The 11,922-nt window shown below is 67.0% G+C and overlaps 2 protein-coding genes across 3 annotated transcripts; both read right to left on the bottom strand.

Moving 5' to 3' along the window:
- Positions 1-421: 421 nt before the first annotated feature.
- INS (insulin) lies at positions 422-1,258 on the bottom strand. The gene is made up of 2 exons (XM_059068604.1): positions 1,072-1,258; positions 422-567 (listed from the first exon to the last, which is right to left on the bottom strand). The coding sequence occupies exons 1-2, from the start codon at positions 1,256-1,258 to the stop codon at positions 422-424; spliced, it is 333 nt and encodes a 110-aa protein (XP_058924587.1).
- Positions 1,259-3,530: 2,272 nt separating this feature from the next.
- Positions 3,531-10,867, bottom strand: TH (tyrosine hydroxylase). 2 transcript variants are annotated; one of them, XR_010841554.1, is made up of 13 exons: positions 10,530-10,634; positions 8,928-9,125; positions 7,959-8,133; positions 7,603-7,691; positions 7,347-7,414; positions 6,996-7,046; positions 6,470-6,615; positions 6,248-6,383; positions 6,054-6,123; positions 5,503-5,615; positions 5,216-5,311; positions 4,776-4,909; positions 3,531-3,920 (listed from the first exon to the last, which is right to left on the bottom strand). XR_010841554.1 is itself a non-coding variant. In XM_059068137.2 (13 exons), exons 1-13 carry the CDS (start codon positions 10,617-10,619, stop codon positions 3,761-3,763), a joined length of 1,470 nt encoding a protein of 489 aa, XP_058924120.1. In that variant the 5' UTR covers positions 10,620-10,867; the 3' UTR covers positions 3,531-3,760. The 2 variants fall into 2 exon arrangements, 1 of the variants encoding a protein (XP_058924120.1); XM_059068137.2 differs by having other exon boundaries at positions 5,503-5,559; positions 10,530-10,867.
- Positions 10,868-11,922: the final 1,055 nt, after the last annotated feature.

The raw sequence follows: 11,922 nt of genomic DNA, 5'->3' as shown, positions 1-11,922 counted from the left end.
CTGACCTCCCGGGCTGTGACCAGCCAAGGCACCCCTGGGCTCTTTGGCATGACCGGCAGCGGCCTGGGTGGGTGCCCTGCGGAGCCACCCCATGCAGCAGTGGGGCACTGAGGAGGGGGATGTCAGGGCTCCCGAAGACAGGAGCACACCACCTTGGGGGGTACTGCCACGGGCCCTGGTGCCCGTGTGCCCGCATGCCTGTGGGCACCCAGTGCGTGACGCAGAGAGAACAGAGAGGGGTCTGGGGCAGGCGGGCCCGGGCAGGTGGGCCGACCTTCCTCGCCCCCACCCCCAGCAGCGCCTCAGCCCCCCAGGTCACACAGACAGATGACAGCAGGGCTCATTCAGGGGGTTTATTGACCATCGGGGTGCGGGGAGGCGCGGCTCTGGGCCACCTGCCTGGAGGGGGCGCCCAGCCGGCCTAGTTGCAGTAATTCTCAAGCTGGTAAAGGGAGCAAATGCTGGTGCAGCACTGCTCCACGATGCCGCGCTTCTGCGGGCGCCCCTCCAGGGCCGGGGGCTGCAGGCTGCCGGCGCCGGGGCCTCCACCCAGCTCCACGTCCCCCGCTGCGGGGAGAGACGGTCAGGCAGACGGCGCTCCCTGCCCACGCTGCCCGGCCCTGGAGCGGGACCCTGGACAGGTGCCCTGGCGCCCATCATGGGCCTGCCCCGCTACCCCCCGACAGCGCGCCCAGGACGGGGCCCTCTCCCAGGGTGACCGGGCGTCTCCCACAAGCACCCCCATGGCCGACACATCACCCCGAGACAATCGGCGCCCAGGACTTGACTCACTTCAGAAGATTCCTCCCTGGAGCTGCCCTTGGTGGGGAGGGGAGAGAATGGGGCCAGGGCACTGGGCAAGGCGGGGGCCAGAAGGGAGGTGGGGAGGTGAGGGGGGGGAGAGGGGAGGGGGAGGGGCAAGCCCACCCTCAGGCGTCCTCCTGGCTCACCCCCAGGGAGCTGGTCACTTGAGGATGTGACCAAGAGATCATTTTCCTTTTTTAAAAAAATCCCTCCTGACCTCCCACCGGGTGCCAGCTGGAAGCAATGGGGCGGCGGGGCAGGGCTCACCCTGAGGGCCCTCCACCTCCCGGCGGGCCTTGGGCGTGTAGAAGAAGCCACGCTCCCCGCACACCAGGTACAGCGCCTCCACCAGGTGGGAGCCGCACAGGTGCTGGTTGACGAAGGCCCGGGCAGGGCTGGGCGCCCAGAGGGCCAGCAGGGCCAGCAGGGGCACGAGGCGCATCCACAGGGCCATGACGGGGGCACAAGGACCTGGGGGACAGGTGGGGTTGAGGTCAGCGAGGGGTCACCCGGGACCCCCAGCCCGTGCTCACCCCCAAACGCTCCAAGAGAGGAGCCCGCGCCCTCCTGCCACTCAGCAGAGCTCGTGTCCGGGGGCCCCGATGCACCGGACCCCAGCGGGGCCGGCCCGGACCCAGGCTGACGCAGAGCCCTCAGGGACAGACCTGCTTGCTGATGGCCTCGAGTGCAGCTCGTCCCGAGGGCTGGGGGCTGCTGGGCCCCGCCAGCTTTATAGCCCCTGACCCCTCCACCTGGCCCATTAGGGCCTCAAGTGGGTGGCAGATGGCCGGGGGCTGAGGCTGCAATTTCTGGATCATTTCCCCGCTGCTGGGTCTGCAGGAACCTCTCCTTGGTCGTCAGCACCTCTTGGGGCCACGGGGTCATTAGAGTCTGAACGAGGGACCTAATGCCGAGCTGTCGCCACTCACAGCTGGGGGCAGACCCCTCCACGGGAGCCGAGCCCCACGGGAGCCGAGCCCCACTGGCCTTGCTTGGGTGCCATCTTCCATGTTGGTCCGGGGAGTGTGGGCAAAAGAGAGGACCCCTGCCCTCTGTCCCTGGGGCTACCCTCGGGGCCCCAGAGGTGGTCCAAGGCTACGGGTGGGCAGTGAGGGAGCCTCTCCTTGGCTCACGGCCCCGTCCTCACCCACCCCGGCACTGCGGCCCGCTGAGACCCCCAGCTCCCTGGGGCGCTGCCAAGGGGGCTGAACTCAGGGACCTGCAGCCGTGAGGCCCCTGACGCTGGCCCCTGTTCCTCATCTTCAATGTAGGGGCCACAGGACGCGCGGGTGGGGCCCTGCCCAGGCGGCCTCTCGGCCCCCAGCCCTCTTCCTAGAGCCCTGCCCACGGCCCCCGTGCTGACCCCTTGCAGACCGGCCCCTCAGCCCCATTGCATCCTTTGGCTGTCATTTGGGCCGAGCCCCTGTGGTGCCCCCAACCCCCTGGACAGGCCCCTGGAGGGAGGCCCGGACCCTAGCAGGCCCCCACACCGAGGAGGGGGCTGGACCCTGCCTTCCCAGCGCGTCACGATGTCCGGAGGCCCCTCTGCAGCCAGGGAAGATCTGGGGGCCTCTTAGAGAGGGGTGTGCAAGGCAGAAGGCTGGAGGACGGAAGTCCCCAGTGGGAGGGCAGAGCCCGGGGCCCAGGAGGGCAGGAGGGAAATGAGGCCGGCCGTTAGCCCTTCCCCAGGGTCTCAGTGGGGCTCACAACCATCAGAAGTGGCTCCACCTGATGCCTTACAGGCTAAAGGGACACAGGTACAGGAGGGCTAGTCACAGACGAGGTGCTTGAGGTGCAACTGATGGAAGGACCGACCACCAAGGAGGGCTGGGACAGAAGGCTTTGCCCAGGAGGGTCTTGACGGATGAGTAGGAGTTTACGAGGATTAACATCCTAAGAGCTTAGAGCCAGGGTCCTGGTGGTGGGAGGGGGAGGTAGGGGAACCAGAGGGAAAGAGCAGGGCCTGGAAGATGGGCTGATGTCTACCTCCTGCAGGAAGTAAGGAGCCAGCCACCTCCCAGGAAGCCCCGGGCTGCTTGCTCCGAGGGCCAGGGCCAGGATGGGAAAAATGGACACCCTGGGCTGGGCCAAACCTGGAGGATTCTGGGGCCTCTAGCTGGAGGGCCAGGTCCAGACCTGTCGAGTAAACAAAGCCCAGAATCCAGCCCCCCGCCCACCTTGCTGGGGAGACTGAGGCCCAGAGAGGTTACCTAGGGGCCAGCTCAGCTGAACGCTCCATCAGCACACATTGCTGGGGGGGGGGGTGCATTCCCAGGTCCTGCTCTGGGTGAGGTGGCGTACGGGGATCAGAGGCAGCTGTGCCTTGGGCCCCCCCCTCCCCCGTTCCTCTGCTTGCTTTCACAGGCTGGCCCCTGGAGCCCCGTCCTCCTCCTAGTGGGGACATCGGGCTTGTGGGGAGGGTCCCCCTGCAGCCCTGCCTAGGAGACCACGGCTGTGAGTCCTGCCCCCACAAACCCAGGCCAGGCCCCCACCTCCACGCTGCCACCCCACAGAGATGGGACAGCTCAGCTAGGACCCCCTCAGCCCTCTGGAGCTGCTGGTGGCTCAGCACAGGCTGGGTCCCCTGGGCGAGCAGGTGACCCGGGGCTGCCTGGAGGAGGGGGCAGGCAGTGGAGGAGCCTCTGAGCAGGGATGGGGCAGAGTGTGAGGGGCCCAGGGCTGCGGGCTGAGCCCGGCGCACAGACACAGACACAGGAGCAGCGGGGTAGGCACTCGGGGGGATTCTTTCTTTTATTGAGACTGGGAGCACGGCACACGGGAGGCACACGGCACAAAGTCACCTGCGGGCAGAGCTGGCAAGCGGTGGGTGGGGCAGCAGGGTGCCCTCCAGCGGGGGGGATCTCTGGCGGGCTCTCGGGGCGCCCTGTGAGCCAGCCCTTCACGTGGGCGGGGGCCGGGGCCGGCCTATGGGGGCCTGTGGGGTGGCTCCCCGTGTCTAGCTGATGGCGCTCAGGGCGTGGGTGAGGGTGTACAGCTCGTCCCGGACACCATCCAGGGCACGTTGGATGGCGTGGGGACTGTCCAGCACATCGATGGCCAGCGTGTATGGGTCGAACTTCACGGAGAAGGGGCGCTGGATGCGGGAGGCATAGCTCCTGGTGGGGGAGCCGGCAGGGACCCTCAGTCACCCAGTGGGGAGGAGCCGGAGGGCTGGGGCCTGGGTCTCCATCACGGCAGGCTCCGAGCTCCCAGGACTTTTCTGAGCCGCCTGGGCCCCCAGAGCTCGGTCCGTCCGACCAGCCAGACAAGATGGGGGCCTGAGGCCTCCTCCAAGGGCTGGGGGCTTTTTACGGCAGGGAGGGACGGGCCTTCTCCAAGCGAGCCTCTGCGAGGCACTCCATCCCTCCCTGCTCCTTCCCAAGGCCCCGCTCAGCCAGGCCTCCTCCCTCAGGAGGTTTCCAGACCATGCGCCCTGCAGGGTCCATTACATCCCCATCCCTAGGCTTGTGTGTGATCCACCACCGTCCCCCACCACCACTGCAGGCACATAGATCCTGGGCCTCAATCTCCCCGGTGACAACAGGAGCCTGGCTGGAAAAGAGGCCCCTTCCGAAGGTGAAAGGGTGGGCCGGGTGGGGCTCTGCCCTCCTCCCCTGGGGAATGCTGGTCACTGCACCTCCAGCACTGGAAACTCCCCGCTACCCCCAGACTCCCCACCGGCTCTCAGTCACCCTGGCCCCAGCTGCTCACAGGGCAGGGGACTGGGAAGGACCCTACACATCTGTCTTACAAAGTCAAACTTCACCTCCTCAGAGCCTGGCCTTGGCCTGGCCTTGACATGGCCACCAGCCCCACAGGTCTCCCCACCCCAGACTTTTTGGGGGTGCTGCTGCGGAAGGGGTGCTGTAAACGAGGTGTGCACAGCTTTCTCCACTGTGAAATGGGTTCGCAGGCCCAGCCTGCTGGCTGGCTCTCCCAGTTTGGGGGGCACGGTGGGGGTCTCGGCCTACCTGAGCTTGTCCTTGGCATCGCTGAAACTCTCAGACACGAAGTAGACAGGCTGATAAGTCTGGTCCTGGTAGGGCTGCACGGCCGCTGCGTTGGGGTCGAAGGCCCGGATCTCGGGCCCCTCAGACAGGGAGTGCTGGTGGCGGGCCGGGAGTGTGGGGGGGGAATCTCAGGGCCCCGAGGGAATTGGGGCCCCTTGGCCTGACTCCACGGTGGGCTCTGGGTGTGGATTCATACCCACCCCTCTCCACTGGGGAGCCTCCCGAGGCCTGGGGACCGTGTGAGTGGGACGGGTCAGGGACAAGTTTTCTTGGCCCCCCCTAAAAGGGCAGCCCCAGCCTCCTGGGAGACCCGAATCCAGAAGGCATGGCCAAGGTCGCCCTCCCCGTGGGGACCAGGGCTCCAGCCCCTTCCTGGGCTGGGGGGGCGGGGAGCATCTCACCAGGAGCTCCCCGTAGGAGGACAGCAGCCCCGCTCCGTAGGCCTTCACCTCGCCGTTCTGTTTGCACAGCCCAAACTCCACGGTGAACCAGTACAGCTGGTGGGGGCAGTTGGCAGGTCAGCCGAGAGACCACAGCGCAGCATTCCCCACTGACCATGGCCCCAGGCACCCACCACCCAGGCAGAGGCGAGCCAGGCGCCAGGCGGTCACGGCGTGAGAAGCGGAGACCTCGGCCCGGACGGGAGGGCCCGGCCTGGACCCGGCGTCCTGCAGGGGAAAGAACCCACCGTGGACAGCTTCTCGATGTCTTCGTCCGATGCCCCCAGGGATGCGAGGCCGATGTCCTGCGGGGGAGGGAGAGCTGAGGGGGGAGAGGCTCAGCCCACCGTGGCTTGGGCGCCTGTGTGAGGGGAGGGCGCTGGGGCTGTCTGCAGCCCTTTCCAGGGGCCTCCTGGACACCGCCGGGTACGGAGACCCTCCCAGCGTGCAGGCACCCTCCCGGGATCCATCAAGGGCCCATGGCCGCTCTCTGCCGTTCGTGGGAGAGCCAGCAGGTGGCAGCACAAGCCGCGGCACTGGGCCCCCAGCTTGTCCTCTGGGCACTGAGATCCGCTGGCTCTGGGAAGGGATTCTTTCCCTTCTTTGCTCTAAGGTGGGCTTCCCAGACGGCCCGCCCGCCCCCCTCTTCCAGGACGTTGCAATCTCTCTGAAGTCTCGTGACCCAGATGTGGGCGGCGTCCAGCCCTGGGGGTGGGGAGGGGCAGGCAGCACCCATGGCTGCAGGTGCCACCCCCAGCCCCTCGGCTGACGCCCAGCTCCTGAGGCCTCAAGGACACACCTGGGAGAACTGGGCGAAGGTCCGGTCGGCCAGCATGGGCACATGCCCCAGCAGCTCGTGGCAGCAGTCCCTGTGTTGGGGGCGGACAGCGGGTGGGGCTGGGGGCCGGGGACGCGGCCTGCCCCGCTCCCCCCGCAGCACGCACCGGCCCCCGCCCTCCGTGGGCCCCGGCGGCGGGCGGGCTGGGCACTCACGGCTCGGGGGAGTGCGCGGGCGAGGAGGCGTGGCGGATGTACTGGGTACACTGGAACACGCGGAAGGCCAGGCTGGCCAGGAAGTCCCGGGCGGACAGCAGGCCGGCCACGGGCCGCAGCTGGAAGCCGGTCCGCTCTGCAAGGGCGGCGGGCGGTCAGCGCGGTTGGGGCCGCCGGCTGGCCACCCCAGGCCCTCCTGCCGGGGCCTGCACAGCGCCGCACCCTTCAGGAAGCGGGAGACGTCCTCCAGCTGGGGGATGCTGTCCTCCCGGTACCCGCAGAAGCTCTCCAGCAGCTCGAAAGCCTCCAGGTGTTCCCGGCACGCGTGGGTGGCGTAGAGGCCCCGCAGCGCGGTGTAGACCTCCTTCCTGCGGGTGGGTGGGGGGCTCTCAGCCCGGCCGGGTGCCCCCCGCTCCCAACCTGGGCCCCCGCCGCCCGCTCCAGACCCCTCCCTGCACCCAGCAGCCCCTCCCGTGGGTGCTCTGCTCTGCCCCCTGCAGGCCCCAGGCAGCCTCACACTGCAGGCCTCTCGCTGGCCCCAAAGACCCCGGCCACTGGGAGTGGATGTCTCGCACCTGTGGCTCTGGGGGTTTTCAGGGGACAGCGGGAGGCCTCGGCAAGTCCCTCCTCCACCCGGACTTAGTCTGTCCTCTGGAGGCCACCACTGTCCACGCAGGGATTCTGGGGGTCTTCCCGGGCCCTCCTCATTCCCCACCCGCCCTCCCCAGCTGCCACTGTGGGGTCTCACCAGGTGGCTGTCTCCTCGGCCGTGTACTCCACGTGGGGAATAGGGTCGCCTCTGGGGAGGGGGTCAGCAGTTAGTCCAGGCCCCCCTGGGGAGGGCGTGTGGGTGGTGGACAGGAAGGGCCTGGGCTGAGCCACCCTGGCTGCGTGGCCGCAGCAAGTTGCTTAACTGCTCTATGCCTCCGTTTCTTCGGCTGTGACTTGGGGACCCCGAATCGGTGACCGTGGTGACGGTGAAGGTGATGGCACCGGTGACAGAGACATCCCTCCCTTCCCCCCGCCCAGGTCTAGTGTGAGGCCGCAGGACGGGGTCTGGGTTTCAGAGAATGAGGTCCCGGGGCAGGGGAGTCCTTACTGCTTGTACTGGAAGGCGATCTCAGCAATCAGCTTCCTGCGCTGGCGGTACACCTGGTCCGAGAAGCCCTGACGGCAGAGTGGACGCCATCAGCCCGGCCGCGGCCCGTGACACCAGCGGGCTCCTGGCGGCTGCACCCAGCCACACCTCAGGGTTCCACCAGGAGCCGGCGGCAAACAGACACCCCGTCCCAAGCCGGGGTCCACGCCCGCCGCCCCAGCCACAAGTACGGGGACAGGTCAGGGCCCCAGCTCACCGGATGGTCCAAGTCCAGGTCAGGGTCAAACTTGGTGACCAGGTGGTGACACTTGTCCAGATCAGAAACTTTCCTTGGGAACCAGAGGACTTCACGCAGGAAGGAGGGTAGAAGGGCCAGATTGGGTGCTGGGCTGTGGTGGGAGGGCCCCCCGGAAGCAGCCTCCCGCTCGCGACTGGGGGGCTGGAGGTGACCCAGCCCCGGACACAGACGAGGAGGATGGGGGAGGGCCGGAGCCAGCAGGGAGGGAGCCCCCAGGCCGTGCACACAGTCACTGGGGTTCCCCCTTGGGACCCCTTGCCCCTGGATGTCTCGAGGTCATGTGACCGCACTCAAGGACATAGGGGCAGCCTCACCCTTGTTCTCCCCGGCGCCCCGCACATCTTCGGCCACGCGGCGAAGGGAGCTGAGAAGGGTGGGCAGGGCGGCGCTGGGTACCTCACAGCGCACGAAGTACTCGAGGTGCGGGCCCCCTGCCCGCAGCTTCTGGGAGGGCCGGGTCTCCAGGTGGTGGATTTGGGCTTCAAATGTCTTCGGAGCAAAAGCAGGGAGAAAGAGGGAGGGAGAGATGGAGAGACAGAGACAGAGACAGACAGAGCGGGGAGGTGAGGGAGCTGGGAAGCAGGCACCAGGGTCGGCCCGCCCTGCCCTGCCCGGCCCTGCCCTGGATGCCTGCAGCCAGCAGCCCACAAGACCGCTTTCCAGACTCAGGGCCGCTGCTGGCTGCCTGGGCAGGTTTCAGCTGGGAAAACGGCTCTTGTCTAGTTGGTCTAACAGGGGCTGTCACAGGGTCCCCCAGACCCGGCGTTTCGGGTGGGGCCTTCTCCCAGGCAACCTGATTTCCATCCTTGGTGGCCTCGTCCAAGACCTCTAGACACCTGGGGCTGGGAGTGGGCCCTGATCCCCCTGTGGGCAAGTCGGGAGGCTCAGGCCCCCACCAAGCAGCACTGAGCACGGGGGGAGGGGTGGGTGCGCTCCCCTGACAGCTCCCATCACCCAGCAACGAGGGAGCCTCAGTCTTCATGGCCCTCGGGCCACACGGCCATTGGCCATCGCGGGAGCTTGAGAGGAGTCGGCTGTAATGTTATTTGGGTGCGTGTGCCCAGATCCAGCGGCTAACGCCATCAGCTGTCACGTGAGCCCAGGCGGGCATGGGGGGCCCTGTGTCCCCGGCTGCCCTGGGGGACCCACACCCACCGGCCCCCAGGGTGAGGTGCTGGGCTCGGGGGAGGGCTGGGGGCCGGGCTCAGGGAGCTCCTGAGAACAGAAGGGAGTGGCAAGGGGCTGTGAGTCCCTTCCCCACGTGGCCCCCGATGCTCCCTCACCTCAAACACCTTCAGAGCCCGGGACAGCGCGGGGGGCTTGGTGGCGCGCAGGGTGAAGAGGAGATTCCGCACGGCCTTCCCGTCCCGCTCCTCCGCGGCCTCGCCCGGCTCCGCAGCTGCAGCTGCAGCCTCCGCCTTCTCTCTCTCTTTGCGGGCGTCCTGGATGAGGCTCTGCCGTCTCCCGACGAAGCGCGGGGACTGTGGGGACAGACGCGCCAGCTCCCCCCGCCCTCAGTGGACCCACAGAACCTGGGATGCAGCTCCAGCGTCGCGCCTGCCGGGGGGCCGCAGGGAGGATGCTGGGAGCCACAGCTGAGGGTGGCCTGTGCCCCCGGGCCACATCCAACCGGGTTAGGTGACAGGAGGGGTGAGTCGGGAGCTGCCCTGCTGCCCCCGGGCTGGGCAGGGCCAGGGGACATAGTGTCTGGCCCCACGGAGTGACCTCGCCTCACGGCCCCGTGCCCGGCTCTGCCTCACAGCCCAGGGGCCCTGGCCACACCTTGTCCACAGCCGGTGCCGAGACCATGAGCCTCCGGGGGTCAGTGTGTCTGCCCCGCCCCCCGGCCTGAGTAGAGAAGAAGCCCCCTGTCTGGGGCTCATCTTTTGGAGCGGAACTTCCAAGAAGCTTCTGGTGCTCTTGGGTCTTGGAACATGGCAGGGGGCGGCGGGGGAGCCCTCCCCAGATCTCCCACTCTACGGTGGGCGAGGTGTGGACAGAGCCAGGGGCCTGGGCTGAGCACTGTCTACCCCACAGCCAGTCCCCTGAGATGGAGCCTGCAAATTAAATTTCTAGAACCCAGCCCATGTTTTCATTAAAGCTCTATAAACAAGAGCCATTTTAAACCTGCAGGGAGCTGATTATTCCAGGCCATCCCTGAAGACGAACTGGAGACCCCTCTTCCAGGCCAAGAAGCCCCCAGTTTTCCAGTCTCAGAGAAGGGGTGGCCCGGCGGGTCTTCCCAGCAAGCCTCCCTTGAACTCGGGGGTTCCCAAGTGGTGGGCCAGGCCTTGGGGGCCATCCCTGGTGGTCAGGGCGGCCCAGGGTTGCTGGGCAAGGGAACAGGGGAGGTGGGTTTCAAGACAGGAGATCCCACGTGGGACATGGAGTGCATGTCAGGTGGATGGGTGAATGATGGATGGACAGCTGGACGGAGGGGTCGACGGACGGATGGATGGTGGATGGACAGGCAGATGGTGGGTGGTGAATGGACAGGTGGGTGGTGGAAGAACGGGTGGATGGACAGGTGGATGCGCGGGTGATGGATGGGAATCACCCTGGAGCTCAGACCTCCCTTCAGCTCAGCAGAACTGGGGCCTGCACCCCTGTTTGCCCAGTGCCCCCCACCACCTTGAGCTGCTGCAGGGCCTGGGACACTGTTGCACACACACTGGGCCCAGCAAGACCCGCCCACAGAGATTCAAACACCCGAGCACAGGGGCTGCCCACGGAGTCCAGGCAGGGCAGGTGCTTGAGGCCAGGACTGGACGCCAGGCCTGGGTCCAGGGAGTCCAACCCTGAGCCTGGAGCCTCCCGCCAGCCTTCAGGGGACGCCCCTGGGCTTCTGGTTCGTCCCGGCCCGTGGGCACCTGCCTGCCTCTTACCATGATGGCCTCGGCCTGCTTGGCGTCCAGCTCGGAGACGGCCCTGCGGAAGCCCTTGGCCGGCGGCGAGGCAGCGTTAGGGGTGGGCATGACGCCGGCGAGGTCCGGGCTCCGTCTCCACAGCCCTCTGCCGGGCGGCCTCTTAAAGGCTGAGCTGACGTCAAAGCCCCTCTGGGTCCTCCACCTCCCACCTCCTCCGCGCCCCCCTCCTGCTGCTGCCTGAGGGAGGTGGGGTGGGCGAGGAGCACGGAGACGCAGGAGAAAGGGCTCTGTCCCATTAAATCTAATTGCATCCACCGTCACAGGCACCCGGGCGGGCGGCCGGCCCTTCCTCTGAATCATCCGGGCTCCGGCAGGCGTGCTCTGCAGGGCTGGGTGCAGCCGGGCCCCTCGGCCCACACCCAAGCCGGGTGATGGGCGGGTACACGGGGAGGTGGAGTTCTGGACACCCCACGGTGTTCGTTACACAAAACCCTGATCTTTGGTGGCCATTGGTCCAGAAAGCCAGGCTCAGACCTCAGATGTCAGGAGGCAGTTTGCTTTTCCAGAAGATTCTTCACTTCACCACATTTCCCAACAGGGTCCCAAGGCATGTTCCTGTTAGATGTCCTCAGCGGGAATGTTATCTGCACCACCACCCTCACCAGGCACATCCAGCAAGGGCCAGAATGTTCCAGAAGGGCACATCCTCCAGTGTGCAGGAGAATGAGGGATGCGGGGGTCAGGGAAGTCTCTAACAATTGTCCCACTCACTCCTGCATGGCCGTCTCTCCCCATCTCCTGGCCCGCCCCTACCCCCCAGCATCCCCCAAGGCCCTCTTACCACTTATCGCTGGGGTGTCACCACCTAGGGGATGTGCCCATCCCTGAGCACTGAGGCCCAGTCCCCGTGGCCCAACCCTTCTTCACGTGGTCCCTGGCATCATGCGGGTCCCGGGACGACCCCCACCAGAGTTTCTCCTGAGTTCCATGCACGATGTTCCTCTAGTGGTGCCCCCACCCCGGCGACCAGGGGACCGGAGGGGACCCCACCCTTGGCACCAGGCAAACGTGAGTCCTGCCCTGTCTATCCCGCCCCCTGGCCCATCTCCATGTTCAGGCACAGCTTTGGGAAAGGTGTGAGGCCCCCGGCAGCTCCAGCTGGTCACCATGTTGTCTCAGTCCACCTCCCCGGCAGCCCTCATGCCCCAAAGAAGCACCCGCTCTTCATCACAGCGGCCATCTGCAACCCTCTCCTCCCGGACCTTCCCCAAATGTGGTTTGACCATGCCATTCCCTTGCTCCACAATCCTCTATGGCTCCCCATTGCTCTCTGGAAGCAGCCTGAGTGACCCCCTCCCCTCACCCACCCCTATTGATCTCACTCCCAACCATCCCCATTTCCTGCTAAAGG

The sequence above is a fragment of the Kogia breviceps genome, chromosome 7, assembly GCF_026419965.1.
Source record: "Kogia breviceps isolate mKogBre1 chromosome 7, mKogBre1 haplotype 1, whole genome shotgun sequence".
Lineage (NCBI taxonomy): Eukaryota > Metazoa > Chordata > Mammalia > Artiodactyla > Physeteridae > Kogia > Kogia breviceps.
This window is presented reverse-complemented; position numbering and strand designations above follow the sequence as displayed.

What these genes read in the sequence shown, in the direction of transcription:
- TH (XM_059068137.2), bottom strand. Translation starts at nt 10,619, where the DNA reads ATGCCCACCCCTAACGCTGCCTCGCCGCCGGCCAAGGGCTTCCGCAGG. An exon ending in AGCAGGCCGAGGCCATCATG is followed by an intron (nt 9,126 to 10,529) that starts GTAAGAGGCAGG and finishes CTGTCCCCACAG; the next exon opens with TCCCCGCGCTTCGTCGGGAG. An exon ending in CCTCCTACGGGGAGCTCCTG is followed by an intron (nt 4,910 to 5,215) that starts GTGAGATGCTCC and finishes GCCCGCCACCAG; the next exon opens with CACTCCCTGTCTGAGGGGCC.
- INS (XM_059068604.1), bottom strand. Translation starts at nt 1,258, where the DNA reads ATGGCCCTGTGGATGCGCCTCGTGCCCCTGCTGGCCCTGCTGGCCCTC. An exon ending in GGAGGTGGAGGGCCCTCAGG is followed by an intron (nt 568 to 1,071) that starts GTGAGCCCTGCC and finishes CTCTCCCCGCAG; the next exon opens with CGGGGGACGTGGAGCTGGGT.